General features: G+C 42.1%; 1 protein-coding gene across 1 annotated transcript; it reads left to right on the top strand.

Annotated features, from left to right (window-relative positions):
- Nucleotides 1-13,710: 13,710 nt before the first annotated feature.
- Nucleotides 13,711-14,145, top strand: LOC307219192 (histone H2B type 1-P-like; the record flags this gene model as incomplete). Its single annotated transcript, XM_079982195.1, has 1 exon — nt 13,711-14,145. One exon carries the CDS (start codon nt 13,711-13,713, stop codon nt 14,143-14,145), a length of 435 nt encoding a protein of 144 aa, XP_079838321.1.
- Nucleotides 14,146-14,223: the final 78 nt, after the last annotated feature.

Below are 14,223 nucleotides of genomic sequence, written 5' to 3'. Positions count from 1 at the left end.
GAGATGGTAGGATGCCACCTCCCTGATGAGAACTGTGATTCCAGAGCTGTGGGCCACCATGGAGAACACCTTGCTCTGGACCTCAGGAGCTGCTTGCTCTTTATGCAACTGTGCTGCATGGTGAATTCAGTAGCAGATAGCATGTTGAAAATGTGTTGCTCATCTTACTTCCTTCCAACTGCATTGCACTGCACTGACCTCACCACCACCTCTCCATCCCAGTGTGCAGCAGTGATGCAGCTGAAGGGAGGTCAGGTAATCACTGCAGCCCCGCCATGCTGTCCACTACTGGATGAGTCACTGGACTATAGCTGACAGTGTACTGAAGAACCACCTAGGCTGACTCTGCCCTCTCTGGCTGGCAATTGGATCTTTCTAGGTAGGAGACAATGTCAAGGGCTTCCTTCTCTACCTGAACAAGATCTTTCTGGGTTCTGATGTGTTCATGATCCCCTGCTCCTGCCTACTCACTTGTCACACAGCTCTTGACTCACTTCACTTTACACTGCTGCTCATAACTCAGCCCTGGCACCCACAAGTTTTTCTTTATTGAACAGAAGGGTCTGTGGAGGGATAAAGGTACTCAGATATGAGAGGAGACAATCTTGCAGGTGTCTAGTTAATATGCCAAGTTCAAGGCTGCTGCAAATTTTAAAATACCTTGACGAAAACAATTGTGCAAATATATAGCTTCAGGGCCTGAAGACTGATTTATACTTAAATGAGTCAGACCCGATTTCACAATAAAAACATCGGCAATGAAAACCATTGCATAATTTCATATCTAAAAACAGTTATAAGATTTTTTTTAAAAAAAAAATCAGAGCAGTTTTGTATGTAAAAACAATTTGAAAACCAAGAGCAAAATCTAAACTTAGAAAGCACATGAAAAGGCACATGAAGCACAGTTTTAAAGAGTACATGATATATTTCCTCCTATTGTTCCTATTTAAGCACATTTAAGTCCCCTTGATTCCAATGGGAAGATGAAGCACTTAAAGTAAAATAACTTTTGTGTGCTAGGTTAGATTCTCAAACCTTTATTGGTGTATATACAAGATTCCAGTAGGGTTCAATACAAAAAAAACAACAACACACAAAACACTCATAAAAAAAGGAAAAACAACAACCCTGTATCTAATACTTAAGTTAGTGTTATATAGCATTCATGAATCCTCATTGTGTATTGCAGAACCTTTTGTGTGCTAAACCTTGGTTGGATTGTAAATGCTGAAGGTATTAGGATAGAACTGACTCCATCAGATTCATAGACTCAAAAGAATGGTGGGTTATATATTTTGTGTGTCTTTGTGAACTTTGTGAACTTTTGGCAGATGTGTGCATGTGTGTACATATCTTGGCACATATAAAGCGTTTGTAAAAATTATTCTCAGAATCTAGCCCAGTGAAGATGCTTTTAGAGGAATGGTATAAATCTCTCTCTTTCAAAAAGAACTATTCAGCTTTAATGCTGAAGCAAAGTGCACTCGATTATTTTTTAAATTAAATTGGCCAGGCTACACTATGTTCTATTTTCTGTTCTGATTTCCCAGGCTCTTTGGAATAAACTCTCTCCTTTATTAATCAATTCCAGTCCAACTTTTTAAAAAACGAAGCAGCAACAGAAGTCTCTTTGTCACTGTTTCAAGAAACAGAAGCAAACAAGTAATTGTTTATTTTTTAATAATTCTTGTGTCCAGGTTTTCTTAGCCTGATTTCACCAGGCTGATTTCATTTAAGCCCACATACTCCCTGCCCCTGCAAGTAAAATCCTTATTTTGGCAAACCGAAAGCCAGACTTAAATAAGGAATAACCGAATAAAATGTCCTGTTCATTGGCTCCATTCATTCTTGAGTAAAAACAAAAAACCCTTCTTTTTATAAGTCTTTAGAAATCTTTGGTAAAGTTCAAAGTCCTGTGGTGTCAGCAGACTGTGTAGTGAGATTTCCATTTCCTGTGCAGTTTCTATTATTATTATTATTTCTTAATTCACCAAGATGCTAATTTGCAGCTATTGAAATGCTGGTATAAATAATACATAACATTGGAGGACTATGGTGTACCTAAATGGGATAATGCATTTAGCTTGCCTCCTCCTCCTCCAGGGACCTGACCCTGCTGCATCTCTCAAATAACTCAGACAACAAGAAAAACTTAGGTTAGTGTGAATATATATATATATATGTGTGTGTGTGTGTGTGTGTGTGTGTGTGTGTGTGTATAACTGTCTTATGCTATGAAGAAACCTCACTGACTTAAATTTCCAGTGTTCAGGAATTCAGATCCCATTCATTTTTATTTTTTTCAAAGAAATCTATTATGGACATAATAGCTGAGGAAGATGGAACGGACATGGTGGCAGGTGGGCAGCCTGGGCCCCCAGAGCAAAAGCAAACATATCCACTCTACAAAAGGCTCAAATAGCAAATTTTCTTCATTTAGGGAGTGGCTCTGTGGCAAAATTCTTTGTGATTTATGTCAGGTGTGGCTAACATGGTGTCTTTCAGATGTCACTGCACTGTAATCTCCATCATCCCAGAACCTTCACCATGTTGGCTGGGGCTGATGGGAGTTGTAGTCAAGCAACATGGAGAGGGCTCCACATTGATATATGCCCTTAAGAAGGATCAATTAGGTTAGATTAGATTAACCATCCAGGACAAATGTTCAGAAGACATTTTTTTTAATGCCAGCTTTACTCCACACACTTTTTTGGGGGGCAGTTCAACACATTCAGTTGCAACATCCCCTGTTTATCTACTGTGTCATGCTGCTACTCCTAAAGGTTTAGACACAGAAAAACGGAGCTGTAAAGGATCTCAGAGGTGAGCTGGTCCATCCTTTTGTCAATGGATGGATTTATAACATCCACAATAAGTGGCCACCCAGAGTGTCTTTTAAAACCTCTAAAGAAAGGAGAGTCCACCACATTCCAAGGCAGTCGATTCCATTGTTAAACGTTGCAAACTGTCAGGAGTTTCTTCCTAATGTTTAGTTGAAAACCCATTTCTTGTAATTTGAGCCTGTTGGTTTGGGTCCTGCCCTGTGGAGCAACTAGAAACAAGTTTGCTGCTGCATCCTCTGTGTGACAGTCCTTCAGATATTTGAAGATGGCAGCCACAGAACCTCTTAGTATATTTTCCAGGTACCCCAAAACCTATATACAGAATTGCACTACATGGTTTTACCTAAACTACCAACTTGATTTTATGCTGCTTTAACTGTCATGGCTTCCTTCAGGGAATACTGGGTACTATAGTGTGATTAGGAAGATGAAAATTATGTGTTAGAGATGCCCATGATTGCCACATGAGCTATAATCCCCAAGGGTCCCTAGGAGGAAGGAATTGCGATTCAATTTGTTCAGGTTTCTGGTGTAGACATGGTGCTGATGTCTTATTGTTTGCAAAATAACAGTAGCAGTGCATGTGGTGGGGCAAACTTAGCCTCCCAACACTGGTAATACTTCTAATTACTTGAACATGGCTGAGTTGGGGCCATATAGTTTTATTTATTTATTACATCTTTATGTCTCCCTTTCCTCCAAGGAACTCAGCCTTCTCCAATCTGGTGCCTTCCTGATGTCCCATCGGCCCCAGCCAATGTGCAGAGTTGTAGTCCAAAACATCAGGAAGCTACTAGGTTGGGCTACCCATTTTATCCTCACAACAACCCTGTGAGGTAGGTTAGGCTGAGAGACAGTGGCTAGGCCTACTTCATGGCTGAGTGGGGATTTGAACCCTGGTCTCCCAGCTCATAGTCCCACACTCTAACCATTACCTCTACCAGGCCCATCCTGACAACAGCTGCTACTCAAGTGTTGGGAGGGATTACCTCACACACATTGTTCTTAAATGCCATTCAAACAGCCCAATGACCCATCCTGCCCTGGGGATTCTTTTTAAAAGTGTCAAGGTTGAATTATCCATATGTGATGTGGGAGATGCCGAGCAGCCAGCAGCAGCTTGAGAATATGTTTGCAATTTACATTAGGGAAAGGGCAGGGAAGAAAGGGGTGAAGCATCGTCCAGAACCCAGCTAGCCCAATCTTCCCCATGGGGCTGCTGATTTACAAACAAAATTCTTGGGGTAATTGAATCATGGATCTCCCTGTTTCACATTGGATTGTTGAATTGCTGAATTCCTCTTCAACAACTGAGAATCATTCCCCCCCTGCAATTTCCTTTGTAATTATCAGTTAACTTACATTTGAATAATAATGTATTCATTTTGATTTCTGAGATAAAGCTATCTGAGAGGGCTAGGCTGAGTCACAGCATTATAAAAGTGGATAAGGAGGGAAACAACATAGTTTATCTAAGCTGGGTATAAGATACAGGGAGATGAGTGAGTGGGAGAAACAGAGAAGAGAGAAAATAATATGAATCTCCTTCCCAATCTCTCAGTTCTCCCCACATGTTTCCCCTTTGTTCTCACTCAGGGAATCGTCTATCAACTCAAACATCACTGTTCAGTTCATAACCCCGAACACAGAGCAGCTAGAGCTGTTCCTCAGAATAACTAGGGAGGCACACACATTATTATCACCCTATTACTGTTTTTATAAGCCAACATGTGGTGTATCTAATGATGGTATCTTGCTAAGCTAGCCAAAAAAGATCCTTCATATTAATAGTGCTGAAAATATGCAGGAATAGCTTAATTGTGAATCAGTTTAAGAGTGCTTCCCCCCCCCTCGCTCCAAGAGCAATTCCATGAGGCTGTCAGGGTCTTGCTTCTCCAAGTTCTGCCCTATTGTGACATCTAACTAGCTTCTTTGTCAATAATTTATATAGTTAAGAAATAAGATACCAGAGGTTCTATAGTAACAGTTCTTCTATAAAACAGACTTTCTGTCAGATGGTTTCCATTATCAGCATCCATTATCAGACTTTTTTTTGGGGGGGGGGAGAAGGGGGATGGGCCCCTCTCCTTGAACAGGCCCAAGCTTCTCATTGTTGTTACTTCCTTGGTTGTCCTCTGGACAGTAGGCCCCACTACTGCCCAGGGGAGAGGGAGAGGGAGAGGGAAGGCTGCTCTTCCTCCTTCCTCTTGTCCTGCCGGGAACCAGCTGGCGTGGCCAAACCCAGCACAGAGTAGGAGTGAACTCCTTGCACATTAACTGTGCAGTATCTTCCTATACCCCGGGGTACCAACTTGGACAGGTGGGCAGGGTATTCACCTGCCAGTCACCTGATATCAGGTGATTGACAGGTGAGTCATCCCACTCACCTGCCAAAGGGGTGGGGAGATTGAGATATGGTCCACCAGGCCAAAAAGCTTCCTCCCTCCTGGTTAAATATTAAACAAGAGGTCTGCCTTGTTCTTGTACTGCATTGAGAGTAACTAAGGCTGCAATCCTAACCCTACTTATCTGAGAGTAAGCTCCATTTAATTCAGTAGTACTTCTGCGTAGACATGGTTAAGTTTGTGCTGGAACACTGGTTCTACTCCCAGGACGATGATTTCTGTTCAGTGGAGTAGTATGAAAACATTCCTCTGTTTCCTACAGTACAAGAAGCCATACTCTCTCTCTGGTGAACACAGGCACTTGGAAAAATGAAGAGCAGTATTTTATTTTATTTTTGTAACTTTTCCAACAACAAACAGCAGTATTATTCCTCCTTTAAATTAAAGTTCTATTTCTCTGCAAGGAACCCACACTTTTGTTCCTTCCTTACTTTAACTCCTCTCTGTGTGAACATTGTAGGAGTTAAAAGAGTGTTAAACTACATTTGTTAAGCTGAAGCATTTATGAAATATACAATAATACAGTACGCCAAGGGTATTCATTGTCCATGCAAAACACTACAGCAAGCTGAAAATTGAAAATGTAGGGATTGCATAAAATAAATTAAATTTAGTGCCAAAACAAATACAAGGGCTGGTGTACTGATTGCATTATTCATCTTCATAATTAATTCAATAAACCTTTCAATTTATGTATCTGAAGCTGCCACCATGTTTCCAGACATGTCAAAGAATCCAGAGAATCCAGAAACTGTGCCTAAGAAATCAGAAGCCCAGCCCAATTTGGATGCTACATGGCTGCAGGACAATCAAACATTTAGAATGTACTCAGATTGTTGCCTTAAATGTAATAATTTCAGTAGTATCAATATGTAAGGTAGGCTCCCATTCTAGAGGACTAGACCCACTGTAATTAATGACATTTACTTATTCATGTTCATTAAGTTGCCTGGGTCTGCTTTGAATAAAACTTTGTTGAATACGATGCATTGTTTTTGTCAAGTCCAGATGCATGTGATGTACCGCCCTGTCTGCCTTCCCAGTACAGCAGCTTAGCCAACACGGTGCTTCCAGATATTGTGGAAAACAAATTCCATCAGCCCCAGTTAGCATGGCCAGGGATGGTCAAGGATGATGGGATTTGTAGTCCAGCAACGTCTGGAAGACACCGCACTGACTACCTGCTTATTTGCTCTGTCTGTTGCATTGGAAGTGGATGCCTAGGTATTTGAAGTTTTTAACCTGTTCCAATGGGTTTCCACTGGTCTCCCACTTTTGTGGCTTCCAAGATCTTGAGAAAACAAGCACTTTAGATTTTGCGAAGTTCAGTTCCAGTCTGTTGGCTATACGATATTCGAGACAAGATGGGAACATGGATAGAGCTGAGCTTTGAGCAATGACCATCCACCCCGTGTAAACAGGGTACAAGGTCATTTAGGAAAAGGTTGAATAAATACGGGACTAAGATGCAACCCTGTTTTACCCCTTTGTTGGCAATGATTTTGGAGGTTAGCCTGCCTGATTGGGAGCATCTCACCTGGCAGCATGTGGATGTGTGTAGTTTTCTAATGAGAAACAGTAACCTTTCATCAGTGTTCAATTTGGACAGTTTGTTCCAGAGCAGCTCCTTCAGGATTGAATCAAAGGCTCCTTTTAGGTCCAGAAACGCTGTATAAAGTTTTCGATTAGGAGCACTAGAGTATTTATTCACTAGGTGGGGAAATATGACACAATGATCCATGGTGGTTTTGCCATGGCAAAGGCCCACCTGCTCAGGACCTGGTAATACCAATTGGGAAATCCACTGGGTAAGCTTTCCCAGAAAATGTTTAGCATGTAGCTTCCCCACTATGGAGAGTAGGCTTCTTGGTCTTTAGTTGGATTCTTATGTGCACTCTCCCTTGTTGGATATTGGAACAACAGAGGGAATCAGTTCATCCCAGCTGCAGTAAAGGTGTTTAATGCCAAAGGTAGCCCCAAAACTCCTGTATGGCATTCCGTCATGGATTGGTGCAGTTAACCAATCACTGGAACACATCCAATCCAAATTTCTGTGCAAAATCCTGGGGCTTCCAAATTGTGTGCCATATGCAGCTCTGTGTCTAGAAACTGGACAAATTCTTCTGGAAACCAAAGCGTGGCTCGTCACAATAAAATTCTGGCTCCACCTACATTTCATGTCTGATCCGTCATCTTTTACTTTTCACATGATGGCAGAATCCTACTACTACAAATGGTTAGCTTGCACTGAGAGCAAAATCAGAACCTGTGGCCCTATCACTCGAGTCGCTGCTTATGCTCCCACAATTGGAAGCATTCCAGACAATCAAGTGCAGAATCCTAGAGATTGAATTCCAAACCCTTAGCAGCACAGCAAATAAAACCTGTTTCCCATTGGAGTTGGGAATTCCACTCTTGTTTGGCCAGGACACTTCATATTTACACCAGCTTTACAATCCCCACGTATGCAGAGCTATTTTACTCGCAAGATTTAACATCTTACCGTCTGCAATTTTGCAAGGTAGATTTTTGAAAATCCCATACTCTGAAAGATACTGCCCTTGTGGCACAAAACAAGTCGGATCCATCACACACATTTTATTTTATTGCCCATTTTATGCAAAAATATTTGATAAGTATTTGGCCCCCTTATTGAAGGAGGAGGTTTATTGCACTGACTCTTCCAGGGTGTCTTATCTGCTGAACAATTGTAGTAACGACGCTGTGGAGAATGTGGCAAGATTTGAGTGACGACATGAAATTACATCACCATAGGTCCTAAGAGCCATTTTCGTACCTCAGGATGTCTGGACAGTTTTATCCTAAAGTATCTACTACTATGTTTTGTCAGCTGTGTTGTGTACTGATCCATGTATACGATACACTTTTTCTATGCCGATAAAGGAGATTGATTGATTGATGCTCTGTCGGTTCACAACTTCCAGCTTCCCATGGCTGATTATCAAAATGACCGCATCTTTTTCTGTAGTACTTGGAACTTCTGCTGTTAGATGGACTACAGTCACACCATAATGAATTATGCCACAGCCAAACCCTCCAACATTTCTCCAGTGAAAATAGGGACATCCTAAGGAACAGCGGGACATTCTGGGATCGGATCAGAAACTGGGACAGCTTCTCTAAATCAGGGACGTCCCTGGAAAATAGGGACACTTGGAGGATCTGGTAATGCCTATGGAAAATCATATCTTCAATCTTATGATCCATGCAACATAGAAAGAGAAGAAGGCCAATCACATAAATGGAACCTACATATGTCAGCTCAGATTGATGCTGGAGATTCTATCTGGATGGCATTAAACTGAAAGTTCATTTTCAGGGTCCATCGTGAACTGAACTTGTTTCTCCCAATCCTGGATTGAGAAAGTACCACTTAGTACTGAAATTAATTATTGCAGAAAAATTTTGCATATTTCTTGCATTTGCAAACACCACAATCCAGCATGAAACTTGATTACGTAAAACCTCCAACCAATCAGGGTTCTGCTGTGTTCAGGACTGGATTTAAAGCTGTTTAGTCCTCCTGAAAACCCTGGAAGATTTTGCTGCATAGTTTTAATTTCATGACAAAACCTGAAGTCATGCTCTGATCCTCTTAAGAAAATGTATTTAAAGTTTCACCATGGATGGTTTGCATTTCCATTTGCAAATCCATTCACTTGTGCTTTGGTACCACTCATCAAATCATTTGTTTCACTTGCAGTTCCTTTGGGTGATTTTGGATGTACATTTCCCACATTAGAAGCCATGGATACATCAAGCATTGTGTCATGGATGCAAATGGCTGCTGAAATGTTTATGTCTGGTAAATTTTACTAGCATGCAAATATATCCCACCACCAGGGAGCCAGTGCCTAGCTCTACATATACAAAACAGCTGTGTGCAAATGGCCTTTTAAAATTATCCACACACTAATTTTGGCTGAGAAATTGGGGGGGGGGCCACTTGATTGAATTTCTTCAGTGGGAGAAGAATCTCTCCAGCACTTACCCAGGGCTGGGACTCACCTTTAACAATGGCAGTAGCATGGATTCTTTCTTTTCCTCTTGAGGATTTCCCCACCACCACTCTTGCATGTAACAACAGCAGAATCTGTGTTGACAGCCTGACCCCCTATTTTGCATTCTTGTCATTCTTAAGAATGCTCCGTGGTGCACCCCCTATATCTGTCCAAGGTTTCCCCAACCCCAGGGCCAGATCAAGACCTTTTAAAGGCCCAAAGCACTTAGAATACCTAATTCTAAATATAAAGAGTAATAAACCATAAAATAAAATTTTATTTTTCAAAATGAAACAAAACCTACAGTAAGATGGAAAATAATGTTTATTTTTGTAATATAATAATAATAATAATAATAATAATAATAATAATAATAATTTATTTATTTATTTGTACACCACCCATCTGACTGGGTTGCCCCAGCTGCTCTGGGCAGCTTCCAGCAATATATAACATTATATTTACATTTGAATTTTTTTCTTCTCTTTTTCTAATTGCAAAGTCTTTGATGAGATCTTCAAAACTAATCTTCTGTAACGCATCTGCTTCTATACATAATAGAGATAAGGCATCCTGCCTGTCTTGTTGCATAGTTGTTTGTTGGGATTTAAAATATATTTCAACTGAGAAAATGAATGAACAATTTGTGACCATTAATGTTAAAAATGCAGCAATGGAAAATTTCTGTGGTGCCCCCCTTTCCCTTGATACCATAAGCACGTGCTTATTCTGCTTAATTGTTAGATCTGGAGAAGATCTGGACGTGGAGCAGGGTACGCACAGGGGGAGAAGAGGGGTGGGAGTCTCATTGCGCAAGCAGCAATCCTCGCACTGATGGGACGTGTGAGATGGATACTGTCCCAAGTCAATAAATAAATAAATAAATTTACGTAAAAAAATATTATCCATACATATGCGTTCCCATCGTTTACACAGTACTTCATAGCCAAATAGAATATTCACAGAAGGTCTCTAAAATGCATAATAGTATCAAACTATTTTCTACTGTTGTGGCAACTGCACATCTGAATCTGCCATTAGGTACCTTCTCTTTCAGTATATCGGAGTTCAAGAGCTCAGCTTCAGTCACAGAAGGATGCATAATTTATGACAACTGATTTCTTCCTACTTCTAGAAAGAAGGTAGAAATGTGAATACGCTTGTATGAATGTTTGATGCTGAAATGGGAAAATGAGGAAAGTAGAAAACTTTTTTCCCGAGTTCTTTTTAATTTTTTTTTTAAACCTCTTGGCAGCACTTTCTGCAATTAAATAGCTCCATGGGGATGCCATATGTTGCCAATAGTTTTACACTTCTCAGTAATGGGAGGCTGGAACTCTTTCCAATAGACATGATAGGATCCCATTACAAAATTCTTCTCTAACAGAAACAGCTAAATGTTCTATCAAGGAACTAAATTAAAAATAGACTTGCTGGAATGGTTATCTCCCTGAAAGAATGCACTTGGCATGCTGAGTAACATGGTACATCTGGTGGGCACATCACTTGAATTTGTTTCCTGCATTTACTTGAGAATGGCACAGAGCACCAATACACGGCCACAGGCTCTGCTTTGGGCTCAGCCTTAATTCCCCACTGTCTGTGGTCCTGCATCTTTCTTGGGTGGGTGGGGAGCTCTTGGGGATGCTGCTAATAAATGCAAATAATGAACAGGAGAAAGGAGTTTTGCCTGTGGAAATGGTTAGTTTCACATTAATCATGTTTAAAGAAGCAACATGGAAGAAAAGAATTGGCTTGCTGGATCAGATGAAGATCCATTTAGTCCAGTGATGGGGAATTTGTAGCCATCCAGTTCATGTTGAACTGTGGCTTCCATCATCCCTTAATATTGACCTTTCTGGCTGGGGCTGATGAGAGGACTTCAGCCCAACAACCCCATCCCTGATTTAGTACAATATTCTGCTTCCCATGCTGCAGTGGTGTTGCATCCTTTATTGGCACCTGGGGCGAGTGCATGCACACATCACCAGGCAAAACCCTCCACACCAGCTGAACCTTTGCCACCACCAGGCGGGCGTGGAGCACAGAGGGTTCACAGGGCTGCACTGCACACCTGCCCACCCGCCCATGCAACAGGGAGCCTGGCAGTGGCATAGCGTGGGTTGTCAGCACCCGGGGCAAGGCAAGTAATTTGTGCCCCCATCCCGTGGATTTGCGCCCCCTAACCCGTGGATTTGCGCCCCCTAACCCTAACTCCCAGATGTTGCGCCCGGTGTGGCCGGCCCCCCCTGCACCCCCCACGCTACGCCACTGGAGCCTGGCCAGCTGATGCAGCACTTGGCGAGGGGGCCAGGGGGACGGTGGCAAGGCTGGGCCCCAGAGATCCCCAGTGGCAGACAGAGCAAGGATCCCTGCATGAGGGTGCCTAGCTAACGCCCTCTCAAAGCCATGCGCCTGGGGCTATGCCCCCCTGGCCCTCCCCATGCCACGCCCCTGCCATGCCGGCCAACCAGGTGTCACTAGGGAGTTCAGAAACAGGGCATAATATCAGTAGACGTTCCCAGATGCTTTCCTCCCCCATTTCACACTGTCCTGAACCACAGCCACGGCTCCTCCTTTCTGCTTACAAAACCAATAATGCCAGCTGTAGGAACTGTGATGTTTTTATGGTGGCACATTACATGATTCTATCAGCAAACATCCAGTCAGGGATCCTACAGTGAAGGGGTTGACATCACAGCACTTTGCCAATAAAATATAGATGACTGAGCGCAAACTAGAGGAATGCAAATGAATATGTGAATATCTTCACAAAGGAACACTGAGCAGTTGCATTTTTGACATTGACAAAAGATGTTTGTAACAAACTCTGAGTATTGTAGTGTCAGCTCAGCCTTAGTCCAAACTAAGACGACTGCAAATTCCGCCTACTGCTTGTATATCTTACCCACCTCAGCATATCTTGTTAGACATGCACTGTAATATAGAAGAGATAAAAACACTTCATAAAGGTCAATGTGGCCCTGAGGATAAAAGTGTTAAAAGAATATGAATTTTTCTAATAGATGGTTATTGGTTTGTGGATTTCATTTTTCAAATACCTTAATTGCTTATGCAGGCAAATATGGGTAAGAAACCCTTCCGTTGGGAGTAGAGATTATTTTCCAGGATGGAGCCTTCCAGTTCAGGGGACAGACTATCTGTGTCTTGTGGGATGGAGTGGGAATGGTCTGGAGGTTCATGAAGAGGTTCTGTTTCTAAATTAACTTGGGTCTCAGAAGACATTATATTGATGGGAAAAGCTGGGAAGACAGTGATAGGAACCTCCTGTACAGAGCTCCACAGTGACCTTCTTTGAAAGAAGGATGTAATAGAAATTTTATAAACATGAAGGAATACACTTAGTAAAAGTTCAAGACCAGTAGTGGGGACAGGCTTGTTTGTTTTTGAAGATATTGGTTTGGATCCAAACAAAGCATATCCTGCTCACAGAAGGGCTTCTTCTGACTTTGTGGAAGAATGTTGCAGGTGAAAAGTGATTCCAAATCTAGAGGTGTTCCTGCATTTATGAATGACTTTTCCCAGACTCAGACTCAAGACCTTTAATGGCCCACTAGAGTTTATACACAGGAGGCAAATGTTTTCTTTGTTTATGGTTTAATTTACTGTGATGGAATTTTGGATAAACTGTGGCACTCAACTGCAACAAGTCCTCTGCTAGCAAGAGTTCGTGGAATAGCGCTGCTGCATTTTCTCATTCCCTTCCTGGATCTTTGGATCCAAGTCAAAGTCTTTGATCTCATACTCAAGGCAGGAACCAATCTCCTATGAAGTTAGCATTCTGTTTGAAGGTCTTATTGGCCTTTAAGGGCTAAAATGAATAACAACCAATCAAGGCATCGGTGGGAGACACCATGTGCTGAATCTGATGATTATGGAACTTCTGGCTGCTGTGGAATGTGGATGCTCACATCCATCCAGGTTTCTGTGACTCTTTCAGCCATGAAGATTACAGAGTGGTGTGGAGGGTAATGCATTTTGACATGTGGAACAAATACATTTATCTAATCATGAGTTGTAAACTAGTTGATAATTTAATGAACTAAAATAACAGATAAATAAGTTATAGATGACCATCAAAAACAAGGTGAAGCATAGAGACCAACACTGTTATAATTGCATAAAAAATGTCAGAGCTGCCTATATGTCATAATCATGCTTCTAACAGCCAATGAAAGTGTGGGTTGCAATTGCCTTCATTTTTTGGTTGGGAGGGAATATTTCATTGGCCCTCACTGTGAGGCACATGGGCACCATCATAATGTTACTACCAATGGCTTTGTCCTTGCTGACCAATCACGGAGCTCAGAAATGTTCTGCTATTTGCATACCTGGCAGTATATAAGCCAATAGGTTGGGCGGAGCCCCAGGCACTTACAGTAGAGGAGGCACCTAGAGTGGCAACAGATTGGAGCCATGCCTTCTGCATACAGAGGGAAGAAAAGAATTCCACTTCCGAAAAGAAAGCAGCTCAAGGGTAGGAAGCCTCGGCCTGTAAAGAAGACGTGCCATTTCAGACGTGGAGCGCAGGCAAAGCCAAAGCCGGTCAAGAAGGCTGGAAAAAGGAAGCCGAACTCCCCCGCCCTGAATGATTCCAAGACCCTGCAACAACTTCGAAAGGACAACATGTACATGACCACCAAGGCCAAAGGGATAATGATTTCTTTTGTAAAGAACCTCTACAAATGGGTCTCCATTGAAGCCGAGCGCCTGAGGAGGGAGAAGAATCGCCCCAGCATTGGCTTCATCGAAATGCGGACAGCCCTGAGGAGTGTTATGCCAGGGAAATGTAATAAATGCAGAGGAAGCACCCCAAAAGGTGGGGGCCCTCGCTTTCTGAAGGCCTCTTAAAGAAAAACCCCTCCCCTTCACCCTGGGGTGAGGAAGAACTAATAAAAAGGGAGAAGGGAGAGGAATATATCAGAAGCA

The sequence above is a fragment of the Podarcis cretensis genome (assembly GCF_951804945.1).
Source record: "Podarcis cretensis genome assembly, chromosome: 6".
Lineage (NCBI taxonomy): Eukaryota > Metazoa > Chordata > Lepidosauria > Squamata > Lacertidae > Podarcis > Podarcis cretensis.
Note: the sequence above shows the minus strand (reverse complement) of the source record. Positions and strands in the feature narration are given on the sequence as shown.